This window comes from Pelobates fuscus, chromosome 11 (assembly GCF_036172605.1).
Source record: "Pelobates fuscus isolate aPelFus1 chromosome 11, aPelFus1.pri, whole genome shotgun sequence".
In the NCBI taxonomy this organism is placed as follows: Eukaryota; Metazoa; Chordata; class Amphibia; order Anura; family Pelobatidae; genus Pelobates; species Pelobates fuscus.
In genome coordinates this window covers 126,395,125-126,408,190 of record NC_086327.1, presented here as the reverse complement: position 1 = coordinate 126,408,190, position 13,066 = coordinate 126,395,125, and the positions used below count along the sequence as shown (strand labels likewise).

The 13,066-nt window shown below is 40.9% G+C and overlaps 1 protein-coding gene across 1 annotated transcript in view; it reads right to left on the bottom strand.

Moving 5' to 3' along the window:
* The window catches only part of DIXDC1 (DIX domain containing 1), a 77,762-nt gene extending 65,074 nt beyond the window's left edge, over positions 1-12,688 (bottom strand). The window contains exon 1 of the mRNA XM_063436376.1: positions 12,478-12,688. Coding sequence (XP_063292446.1) covers positions 12,478-12,537 — 60 coding nt within the window. The 5' untranslated portion in view covers positions 12,538-12,688. The remainder of the gene's footprint in view (positions 1-12,477) is intronic.
* Positions 12,689-13,066: the final 378 nt, after the last annotated feature.

The window sequence follows — 13,066 nt, the reverse complement described above, 5'->3', positions numbered from 1 at the left end:
AGGGGTGGGGGGCGAGGTATCCTGAAGCTCAATAGGGAATAGGACAATATAGCTTTAGGAAAACGTGTTTGTATTCCTAATGCTATAGAGTTCCTTTATAGATTGAACTCAATGGACTTCAGTATTTTTCAACGTAGATTGCTATGTAACTAATAACATCCACTTTTTCACTTTCTGTCACATTCTTGTAACACTGACTATGCGACTGGATAATACAAATAGGATAATTAACCTAATATATATATAGTTAATACATTGCTAAACACAAATACACACACCAGTCAAGCCATAAGACTTGCTTTCCCCACAGAAATCTCACTTTAACAGTGCTCTCACTACTGCAAGGGATTCTGGGTAGGCATATGCAAATGAGCTAAAAAAAAAAAAAAGAACCACATTTTTGCCTCAATTCCACTTTATGCATGGATTCCTTGGAGTATGTGTCTGCTGTATACAACAGCTTTGAAACACAACTCAGGAAGAGGAGCAAAGCCAGTGAACCACTCATGGACAGCTGTTATTAACTATCCACCCACTTCAGGTGGAAGGGGTTTTCATCCACACTTTTTTACCCACCACAACTCTTTTGGTATAAATATAGAGAGAGAGAGAGAAAGAGACAGAGCGAAGGTACGGACTTATGTGAGAATTAGACGGCGGTATTAAACATAGCAGGAGGACCGCAAAAGGGACTTCGATAGGACATCAAATTATTCCATCCGGTCGACTTTTCCCTTTGTTAATTATATTTAGATTTTCTTTAAAAGTACTTTTTCATGAGGAAGCGAAAACACTGCTGGACTTCGAAAGACATGCTTCACTAGAGCGCCACGCAGGAATATTTTAGAGTGCCGAATCCGAGAGCTACAGACCCAATCTTTCAGCCACACATGACCTTTTGTTGTGTGGTACTCATGGGGAGGCAATCAAAATAGAACTGGACTGATCCAGGCCTTGGTGCAATGGTGCGCAAACATTGGGGCTTTGATGAGACAGATCCCAAAGCCTCGGACATCCAAGATGGTGCAGAGCGTGGCCTACCTCTCAGGTATACTTTGTATAACAGAGCTGTAACTGGTAAATCTCATGAGCAGAGCCCTCTTCATCGTTTGTACTGATCTGTGTATATTGTACTGTCTTTTTCCCCAATTGTACAGCAATTCAGAATTTGTTGAATTTGGCGCATTATAAATGCCAGTAATTATAATAATATCCCTTCTACTTATTAATAACCGCCACATAAAAAGTCCTGCCATGCAGTAAGTATAATTCAGTGTCAGAGGGAGGAAATCATTGCATTAATTTAAAAAAGAGCCCTGCGGCGTATGAATGCTACACTTACTAATGTACCGTGACTTGATATGAAGAAGTGATATGTGTCAAGGAAAGAGTGGTGGTTCTGGCAATCCTAACAACACTGAAATCCTGCTGCAATTCACTAAGCAACCACAGATGCTCTTCTAATTAGCCACATGAGGCAAACACAATGTTTGAAGTGCAGTGCAGTTTTAAATGATTTGTCGTTACATAATACTGTCATTACTCTTTAGTATTGTGGGAATAGGTAACTCTAGCATGCAAGTGTGATCTGCGGCAGAGGAAGAGTTAATGGCATCTCCCATGGAATATAAAAGCGTCTGAGGATTTTCTCTGCTTCAGCCCATGGGGTGCCTCCTAACACATCATCTCTTCTTAGGATAAAATGATATGAAAACCATAAGGCACTCCGAATAAAAGATTCATTAAATGTAACAGGCGGCTAAATTGAATCATTTAGATTTTAATTAGAAAGGCTATTAATCTCATCATCGCCAAGGAAACCTACCAAATGTCACAGCCCAGAGGAAGATACAGTTCAAGACAAACAAAAAAACTGTAATTATATTTACTTGTGTACGACCAATAAATACTCTTCATACCATATGTTGTAATTACCAAATAGTGTAATCTCATACAAACAGTAATGATTTTGCATTATAAATCTCATATCAAAATGAATAGAAAACACAGCACCTAAGCTTGGGAATTAGTATTATTAGCAGTTAAAGGGTCGTTCTGGGCAACAGAACCAATTGTGGCTATTATTCAAGCATTCTATGCTGCTGTCCCACCTTTTTTTGTCAAAGACCATCTACCCAGTACCAAAAGGACTGCACTCACAGAGTCTCTGCACGGTGATGATTACAATAAAATGGAGTGATTAAGATGCTTGGAATGTCCTTTACAATGCTTTGTGTTGAAATGCAAAAATGTAACAATACCAAAATGACTGCTTCTGTGTCTAACTGGTAGACTATATGCTTAGAATATAATGATTTTGAAGTATTTAATGAATAGTACATGTTAGAAACAAATAAAGCTTATTTTCAAGAAAAGCTCAAGCCACGGTACACGACTCCAGATCCCGGGGGCCACGTACAGGCCTGGAGACCCAGCTCTGTTTAATAAAGCTCTATTAAGACCTGTGTGTGGATTCTGTGGCCTGGTGTTGGGGATCCCCAGAGTTAGTTACGTATTTTACAGGCCTGGAGACCCAGCTCTGTTTAATAAAGCTCTATTAAGACCTGTGTGTGGATATTGTGGCCTGGTGTTGCGAATCCCCAGAGTTAGTTACGTATTTTACAGGCCTGGAGACCCAGCTCTGTTTAATAAAGCTCTATTAAGACCTGTGTGTGGATATTGTGGCCTGGTGTTGGGGATCCCCAGAGTTAGTTACGTATTTTACAGGCCTGGAAACCCAGCTCTGTTTAATAAAGCTCTATTAAGACCTGTGTGTGGATTCTGTGGCCTGGTGTTGGGGATCCCCAGAGTTAGTTACGTATTTTACAGGCCTGGAGACCCAGCTCTGTTTAATAAAGCTCTATTAAGACCTGTGTGTGGATATTGTGGCCTGGTGTCGGGAATCCCCAGAGTTAGTTACGTATTTTACAGGCCTGGAGACCCAGCTCTGTTTAATAAAGCTCTATTACGACCTGTGTGTGGATATTGTGGCTTGGTGTTGGGGATCCCCAGAGTTAGTTACGTATTTTACAGGCCTGGAGACCCAGCTCTGTTTAATAAAGCTCTATTAAGACCTGTGTGTGGATTCTGTGGCCTGGTGTTGGGGATCCCCAGAGCTAGTTACGTATTTTACAGGCCTGGAGACCCAGCTCTGTTTAATAAAGCTCTATTAAGACCTGTGTGTGGATATTGTGGCCTGGTGTTGGGGATCCCCAGAGTTAGTTATGTATTTTACAGGCCTGAAGACCCAGCTCTGTTTAATAAAGCTCTATTAAGACCTGTGTGTGGATTCTGTGGCCTGGTGTTGGGGATCCCCAGAGTTAGTTACGTATTTTACAGGCCTGGAGACCCAGCTCTGTTTAATAAAGCTCTATTAAGACCTGTGTGTGGATATTGTGGCCTGGTGTTGCGAATCCCCAGAGTTAGTTACGTATTTTACAGGCCTGGAGACCCAGCTCTGTTTAATAAAGCTCTATTAAGGACTGTGTGTGGATATTGTGGCCTGGTGTTGGGAATCCCCAGAGTTAGTTACGTATTTTACAGGCCTGGAGACCCAGCTCTGTTTAATAAAGCTCTATTAAGACCTGTGTGTGGATTCTGTGGCCTGGTGTTGGGGATCCCCAGAGTTAGTTACGTATTTTACAGGCCTGGAGACCCAGCTCTGTTTAATAAAGCTCTATTAAGACCTGTGTGTGGATGTCGTGGCCTGGTGTTGGGAATCCCCAGAGTTCGTTACGTATTTTACAGGCCTGGAGACCCAGCTCTGTTTAATAAAGCTCTATTAAGACCTGTGTGTGGATTCTGTGGCCTGGTGTTGGGGATCCCCAGAGTTAGTTACGTATTTTACAGGCCTGGAGACCCAGCTCTGTTTAATAAAGCTCTATTAAGGACTGTGTGTGGATGTTGTGGCCTGGTGTTGGGGATCCCCAGAGTTAGTTACGGTATGTATTTTACAGGCCTGGAGACCCAGCTCTGTTTAATAAAGCTCTATTAAGGACTGTGTGTGGATATTGTGGCCTGGTGTTGGGAATCCCCAGAGTTCGTTACGTATTTTACAGGCCTGGAGACCCAGCTCTGTTTATTAAAGCTCTATTAAGGACTGTGTGTGGATATTGTGGCCTGGTGTTGGGGATCCCCAGAGTTAGTTACGTATTTTACAGGCCTGGAGACCCAGCTCTGTTTAATAAAGCTCTATTAAGACCTGTGTGTGGATATTGTGGCCTGGTGTTGGGGATCCCCAGAGTTAGTTACGTATTTTACAGGCCTGGAGACCCAGCTCTGTTTAATAAAGCTCTATTAAGGACTGTGTGTGGATATTGTGGCCTGGTGTTGGGGATCCCCAGAGTTAGTTACGTATTTTACAGGCCTGGAGACCCAGCTCTGTTTAATAGAGCTCTATTAAGACCTGTGTGTGGATTCTGTGGCCTGGTGTTGGGGATCCCCAGAAATAGTTACTTATTTTAGAGGGCTTCACATAATTTCATGCTGTCGGAACAAGGTAACACTTAGTCAGCAGAGAGAGATTTAGTGTTATGAAAAATGTAAGCACTTCTAGTGGTTGCCTGGAAAGCAGCAGCTAGAGGTTGTTTTAACCCAGCACTGCAAGCTCTGCTGGCTTAAAGGAACAATATGGCGTCATGAATATAAACATGTATTCCTAACATTATAGTGCATTATAGTATATGATTAGGTCCCCGCCCCCCCTCTCTCTGGAGATAAAAGGTTCTTTTACGTACATTTTCTCCACAGTTGTGGTATTGCCATTGCTGGCCCTGCCTTCATGGCTACGAAATCATTGGGTGGCTATTGCGCATGTGCCGCAAGATGCCGTTCTGTGCCAATCAGAATCTCCTCAAAGAGATGCATTGTATCAATGGATCTCTATCGCAAGATTCAGCACTTTCATGCAGTGAGTGTCCGTCTGAGTGACTGTCACTAGACATGTTACTAGCCAGGAATGTAAACAATGCCTTTTCTCTGAAAGAGTAAGCAGTGCCCCCCTTAATATTTAGTGCAGTAAAATTAGAAGTCAGAATCAGTATTAACAACAAAAAATCTGCAAATGTTAAATGCCAGTGATTTACATTTGGAATTTAGAATATTCTAAACACCGGGAAACGTCTATGCAAAATAAACTAAAAATTGATGGTTATGGCCATCTGGGTAAATAGAAGAGAGGAACACTCCCACCTTTTTAACAGTTTATTGCAGTATGTTACGTTAGACTGGAGGAAAGAAAGTTAAGGGGGATGCAGTGTCAGATACAGGTGGACCAGGTTTGGGGTTACATCGCTAGAGAATGGTTCATCTCCTGGCCTCAGACACTCCTGCACCCATAACGATTTTAATGAGTTGAAGCAGTTGTGGGGGTGGGAGATTAGCATTAGAAGAGAATAATTCAACAAGATGGTTATAGTATCGAGAGTGTCCCTTTTAATAGAAAACAGAACATCATGTCTCAAAAGTTAAAACAACATAGATGCTTTTTTTAATAAATATTTTTTCCAACTATGTCATTCCCAAAGATGTGATGGTTCCTTTTTAAATACAATTAAAATAATAAAATGTGTATTTATTGTGTTTTCAGACCTTCACGTAGGAGTTTGTATATCGCCAATTCTATTAGAACCCCTCCTTGTCTCGTAATGTGTCTGTCTACATGGATAAGTAGGTAATTAAACATGCACTGTAAATTATTACATTGCATGCTGGGAAATCCTTATAATGGTTGAACTTTAAAGAAACAAAGAAAGTAACACAACTCCTGGAGTTATGTAATTACTGCCATAATAATATGGGTCTAAAACAAGGATTAAAGGATTTCAATCATTTTACTGGATGTTGCAGGAAATGAGTATTAGAGTTTGAATACATATCCTGCCACATACGGCTCACAGCCATTACGGGTGGGTTGACGCAGTAGCTTTTCTGCAGACCTGTTTTACAAGTTTTGCAATACTACAAGTTCTCTGGGGCTTACTGAGCTATGCACTGCCTGGGAATTCTAAAAGCATCTCACAGGATGTGAGTGGTCATTGTCTAAGCTCTGATTCCAAAACTGGAGCAATTCAAAGATAACAATTTAGAGTCTCTAAATCTACCAACCTCTTAATTTATCATAATAAGACCGGACGCCAAATTGGAAGCCGTCCAAGTAAAATAGCCAAATACTCCTAATATAACCCTGTGGTGAAATCAACGAACACAAAGTTTGTTCAGCAATTACAGTCTAGCACTTTTCATATTAGTCACAAAGTGACTCGACCAGCTGTCAGCTTGGGGCTAAAAAAATATAATTAAATACACAAAATGAAACAGAGGTATTTGGGAAACCCTTTTAACCCCTTAAGGACACATGACATGTGCGACATGTCATGATTCCCTTTTATTACAGAAGTTTGGTCCTTAAGGGGTTAAACAAAACACTCAGAACATGTTCCTGTCCAAATTCAGAAGACAAGTCAGTTTATGACATAATCAAATCACTAGACATTATATGAAATGCAAACTCTTTCCCGGCTAACTTATTAGCAGACGTATAATTCCTCCAAAGTGGAGATGAACATTTGAGATCACTGTCTAAATTTGACTTAAAATTACCTTTAGTGAATACCTCATTTGTAATTATGAGTCAAATTCTAAAATGTCGGGGAAAATTAGCAAATTTGGTAGCGGACATGACGAATATGCCGGTATCAAGTCCCTTCCCATCCGTTAAATGACATCATTCCAATCTACCCCAAAATGAAATTTGTTTTCAAAGTCCCTAAATGAGCATATGTTGTTATTCAGTGAACAAATAATGTAATCACTTGCTTCTTATTTTGTTTGAAGATGCAATTTGACCCTATTGTAATGTCATTTTATTTTTATTTCTATTGCTGATGACTTTTAATAGAAACCGATTAAAACAAACATTAAAAACACATGTATGTGTACACAATAATGTGTTCAGTACTGCAGAGCCAGCAATAGATTTACTGGTAAAAGGATGCAAATATGAATACATGTTTATTAAACACCCAACACTGATCCTGTTTAGAGGATAGAGAGTCCTGCAGCCTCTCTCAAACTTTTTCAGCAATTGAATAACATAGTCAAATAACAAAATGTGAACAATTAGAAACTATTTAAAAAGCATTACATACATTCAACATCTGTATATGAAGAGAGTCTTAGCCTACTGCACCCAGCTTGCTACCCTGCAATGGAGCATATCGTCTGTGTAGCGTGAGCTATGCGTTGTTTGTTAATGGAGTGATGCCTTTCTCGTGGGACGTTATACATAGCAACACACTTCCCATCTGTGAATCACAAGTCACCGTAAACTGGTCGATTGTGTAAGACTCTTAACACGGATTCCAATTTATTTTCCCTCTGGCACTCAGAGAATAGTCAACGTTCCATGGTGAAGCGATGTCAATCAGCGATCAGGACTGGATTTTCCATAAGACACACCAGGCGCTAGTTGTGAATTTTCTTTGCAGATATTTCTTTAAGCGATACGTGTTCGTGTTCAAATTTTATGACGAAACAGACAAACTAAAAACAAACATTTCCAATTCAGCTATTGAGGCCAAAAAGCTTTGTTTTGTTTGGTTTTAATTAATGCCAATTTACACTTTGATGAATAAACCTGTTTAGTAAATCACTCTCCAGACGTGACTGTCAAACAGCCAGTCAAACACCCACACCCCGAATATCCTACTAATACTCCGATATGCACACAGGAGGCAAAATAGCTTCAAATCACCTGTGCTGCAATATGAAAATGCTGCTTTTAGCAACTGTACAAAGGGGAGATTAGCATTGTAAATAAGCCCCTTTAAATACGGAGCCTTACATACTGTACATGCAAAACCGCTACCCAGAATACATCAATAGCTTAACTCTAAAAACTAAAACAGAGATAAACTCATAGGTATAGATATAGATATCACTCAATAATATGGCGCATGATCTCTCAGGCTTTTCCAACACGGTGCAAATTTATTGCAACAAAATGTCGCTGGGTAAGGTCACAATCGACGTTTCCGCCCCACCTGGGTCTTTTTCATAAAATAGATATTTAACCATACTGGTTCATATTTTACAAAAACATACTCTGCTTCAAAAATAAAGAGCAATTAGCAGGAGAATTAATTGGTTTTTCATGATGAAGGCTCCACTTTTTGAACTTTCAGCCACAACTGCTCTCTATACATGAGACATACTGTATGTCCCACGATTGGAGAGCCATTAGGGCATCTCTGTGACTGGTGCCCTATTGGCTCTCCTGGTGGACCTGTAATGGTACTTTGTACTCTTGGTAATTCAATTATTATTATTATTATTATTATTATTATTATTATTATTATTGCCATTTATATAGCGCCAACAGATTCCGTAGCGCTTTACAATATTTTGAGAGGGGGGGGTGTAACAATAAATAAGACAATTACAAGAAAACTTACAGGAATAATAGGTTGAAGAGGACCCTGCTCAAATGAGCTTACAGTCTATAGGAGGTGGGGTATTAGAAACATTAGGATAGGAAATATCAAGTAGGAGTGAAGCAGAGCTGGAGGAGAGAGCAAAGCACTATCCCATAGGAGAGCAAGAGACAGGTATGTAAGGGAGAGATTACTCTGGGAGGCCATACGCTTTCCTGAAGAGATGGGTTTTAAGGCCCTTCTTAAATGATTGAAGACTAGGGGAGAGTCTGATGGCAGTGGGCAAGTTATTCCATAGGAGAGGAGCCGCCCGTGAGAGGTCCTGCAAGCGTGAGTTGGCCGTACGGGTGCGAGCAGCGGTCAGGAGGTGGTCGCGGGCAGAGCGGAGGGTACGAGGAGGGGCATACCTCTGGATCAGTAAAGAGATATAAGAGGGGCTGGAATTGTTCAGTGCTTTAAATGTATGGGTTAGCACTTTGAATTGACTCCTATAGGATACAGGGAGCCAATGTAAGGACTGGCAGAGGGGCGAGGTGTGAGAGGACCGACTGGATAGGAAAATCAGTCTAGCTGCAGCATTCATTACAGACTGTAGCGGGGCAGTACGGCTTTTGGGGAGACCAATCAGGAGAGGGTTACAGTAATCCATGCGGGAAATTACTAGAGCATGGACAAGCTCCTTGGTAGCATCTTGCGTAAGAAAGGGGCGGATGCGGGCTATGTTTTTGAGTTGGAACCTACAGGACTTGGCAACAAACTGTTCTACAGGACTTGGCAACAAACAATTCCTCACTTTAAACTATCTATACAATATACTAGCTAAATGTATAGATTTGTAGATAATTCACTACTCAAAATTGGGCCCCTCCTCCTATTGGGCCCCTCCATAGAGTTTATACAGATGTTTTTCAGCAAGACAGCACGCCTAGAGGCTTTTCTTTTGCCGTCTTCATATCTCATAACGCGCATGTGCTGCGAGTTTGTCACGCATTTGCCCTGCATTACTTTAGCTAGTGAAACTCCTTTGCCGTGTGCATAGGGTGCGTTAGTTCACTTGCTAGAGATGGCCACTGAGAAAGTGCCCCCCGAACCCCTTCGGTACGGAGACAAGAAGTGTATTGGAAAGAGAAAAACAGGGAGTGTGACATCACTCCGTAAAATACACTGAGGTACAAGCAATGAAGCTCATTGAGCAGGGCCCTCCACCTCTCTGTTCCTGTACGTCCAGTTGTCTGGTTACAATTACATGTCTGTTAGTCCAACCATTGTACAGCGCTGCGGAATCTGATGGCGCTATATAAATAATAAAATAATAAAAATAATAATAATGAAGCCGGCACATCAGCGTCATAGCGTAGGGCTGTGCCAGGCTTTGTGAAGAGAGACCAGGATTCCAAATAAAGTCTAGTCACAGAGAGTTGGTTGCAGCCCATGTAGGAGGTAAGATGGCGCAGGGGGAACGGTTAAGCGGGAAGTGAGTTTCACAATAAAACACTGAGGTTCAGTGGAAAGCAAGTTTAATGGGTCATATAAACAATCTTTGCAAACTTGTAAACATCAATGACAGGTTCACCTTAAAGGACCACTATAGTCACCCAGACCACAGCTCAATGAAGTGGTCTGGGTGCCAAGTCCCCCTGGTTTTAACCCTTCAGATGTAAACATAGCAGTTTCAGAGAAACTGCTGTGTTTACATAGCAGGGTTAATCCAGCCTCTTCACAATGCAGAACGTCCATAGGAAAGCATTTCCTATGGGCATTTTTAATGCGTGCGCGGCGCTGGCTGAGCATGCGCATTCCGCTCCACTCGGGAGCTGACGTCGGAGGGGGAGGAGAGGTCACCAGCGCCGAGGGAGCCTGGCGCTGGATTAAGGTAAGTAGCTGAAGGGGTTCAGCCCAGCGGGAGGAAGGCCCTGAGGGTGGGGGGGAGCTAATGGTTATATAGTGTCCGGAAAACGAGTTTGTTTTCTTGACACTATAGTGATCCTTTAATTCAATATTCTGGTTACAAACAAAATTTCATGGTCTTTAGAAATTCACTAAACTCCGACGTTGAGCAAGTTAGCAAAAATAGCTGCTCTGGAAAAACTTTCCAATTCCGTTATAGACTTAGTGTGGCTATTATGGCCTCAATTTTGCAAATCAACAAAAAGAATTGGAGTTCAGTAAATAGCCCTTCATGCATTTTATGTGTGTGAGGACGGGAGTTGGGCCACTTGAAGGCAATGCTTGTCTCACCTTTATGTGAGGTTTGTGCAGCTTTGATTCCTAAGTTCCAATTTAAATTGGACAGGAATATCTCTATTTAGGAGGTTCAGACCATAGTATCAGCCCAAATTCCCCAGATCCTCTTTTCTATCCCAATGTCCACATATATGTGTGAGTGTATGGCAGAGCTTCACAGCAATATAATATACAGTAACATGACTTTAAACTACAATGAATCTCTGCAGAAATGAGTCTGTGTACACAAGAGTTTTGAGATTCTTCAGAATTTACGTTTCTGTTACATACATGCATACCTCCCACCATGCTATGATATCAGTGTGGCAGTGGGCAGAGCACTAGGGAGACGTGCCAGTGACGACTTCCACATCACCGAAGAGACCATAAGGGGGAAACCTGCTGGTAAAGACCATAAGACTCACTGGCTGCCCTGCTGGACCACACAGAAGTGCATTCACAAAAAATCTCTAGTCCAGACTTAGATTCACAGGTTAAAGAGTATACTGTCTTCCAGGAGAACTGTGGGTTTCACTGAGCAGCATCTGATTTTCCCAAGTTGTTTTTTTTCTTGTACCCTAAGAAACACCAGATCACTTTTTATTTTTTTATTTTTTTTTGTGGGTGATTCACTGATCCCCCATCTGTACCTGAGCTGTCAGTGGGATTTCCCAGGTGATATATTCAGAGGCTCTTTCCCTGCTGGAGAGGAAGGCACCAGGTGTTATCCTCAGCAAGGCTCAGTGATTTCTTTATTTTATTCATTTTTGAGAATACCAAAGGCGACGATTCTTGACTCAAAATGAGTATTATAAATCAGGAAAATTGTAAATGAAACCCCCCTCATTTCACAACATAAAGTAAATACTGCTTAATAAAGATTTATTTTAGTATGCTGAAACAAAGTTTCTCCATTCTCACCCTATGTGAGGAAGGCCTGAGTTTGAAACATTTAGGTGTTAAAACAAAATATAATTGAGCGAGGTATAGCTGCTGTGGACTACATGCCCCACAATGCTCAGATTAACTTCCTGACATCGTGGAAATATAGTCTCCACAGCTGGAGAGCCAGAAATGTATTATCCTGGATTGATATAAATAAATATGAACTGCTGACTAAATACAATAAAAAGCTGAGTCAATACAGGCATGCATAGCCAATGTCAAATAATATAAATTACATGATAAATAATGCAGATTCAAATATTTGCTACAACAACCGATAAACAATATTAGCAACATTCAAATCTGTTGGGGTTATTCTCTAGAAAGTGAATTGTTGGGATCTCAAAGCAAATACAAACTTAATTAAAAAATGTTATGCCAAAATAGACAAATTTGAAAAATCCTTAGGTGGTTTTCGTTTAGCTGTTTTTGTCCTAAAATTTCAAATTCACTTGGAATGTTTTTTTTATAGTTTTATTGAAAAAATAGCTTTATAAAAAAATAACATTTTAAACTTCACAAAAATGACGAGATGCAAATATTTTTCTTGCATCGGCTTGCTGCATTATATGATACGTTGTGATGGCCCCTTCTAAGCTAACAAACACTGCACACAATCCATAGACTCTGTCCTCTCAAACGATAACTAAAAAAGCCATTTCATATAACATTTACAACTGCGATGAAGAGACTAGACAGATTACACAGGAAGATGACAGTGACAAACCCAAGTCACAGACAACCACGAGAAGACTTCGTCCCACCCCTTGCTGATACAGAACTCTTTTACACAACCACTGCATGGGTTAAAGTGAAAACAAACTATTAACCGGCCAACCTCTCCAAACACAAACTAGTTCACGAAACATGCAGTTACCTCGGGAAAGCCTTCATTTAAAATTTCCAAGAGATTCCCCTTGGCCAGGCAAGCAATCATCCTTCGCAGCCGGGTTTCCCTTGAAACAAATGGGTTCCAATCTCAATGTTACAATAGTTTGCCGTTTGCATTAGCCGTTCCCAAGCACAAAGAATTAGAAGCCATAAGGGATAAAAGCTGGTCCTTGCAGCCCGTTAATTTGAAACTAGATCTAGTAAGCAGAGCCAGAGAGAAGGAGGGGGGTTAGCCCAGTAGACTGAGCATGCTCGTAATGACATCCTAGTAGCGTATGAGGTGTCAGGCTTAGCATCACTATAGAGACTTTCGAGTTTACAGGATGGAGACACAGGAAGGAATAACAGAAAACAGATGCAAATTATTGCAGACCATGCTGGGACTTCTATGACCCAGGCATGTGATCTGAGAGCAGATACATGAGCATTCTAACCCAGCGTATCCAAGTACAAGAGAAATCTCACTTAATCTCCCCCCGGTAACATGAAAATATTACTGAATAAAGAGTTCTCGCTTGTTTTTAAATTGATTAAATAGAAAACCTTAACAAAAAAATGCTCAGCAAAAAAATAAA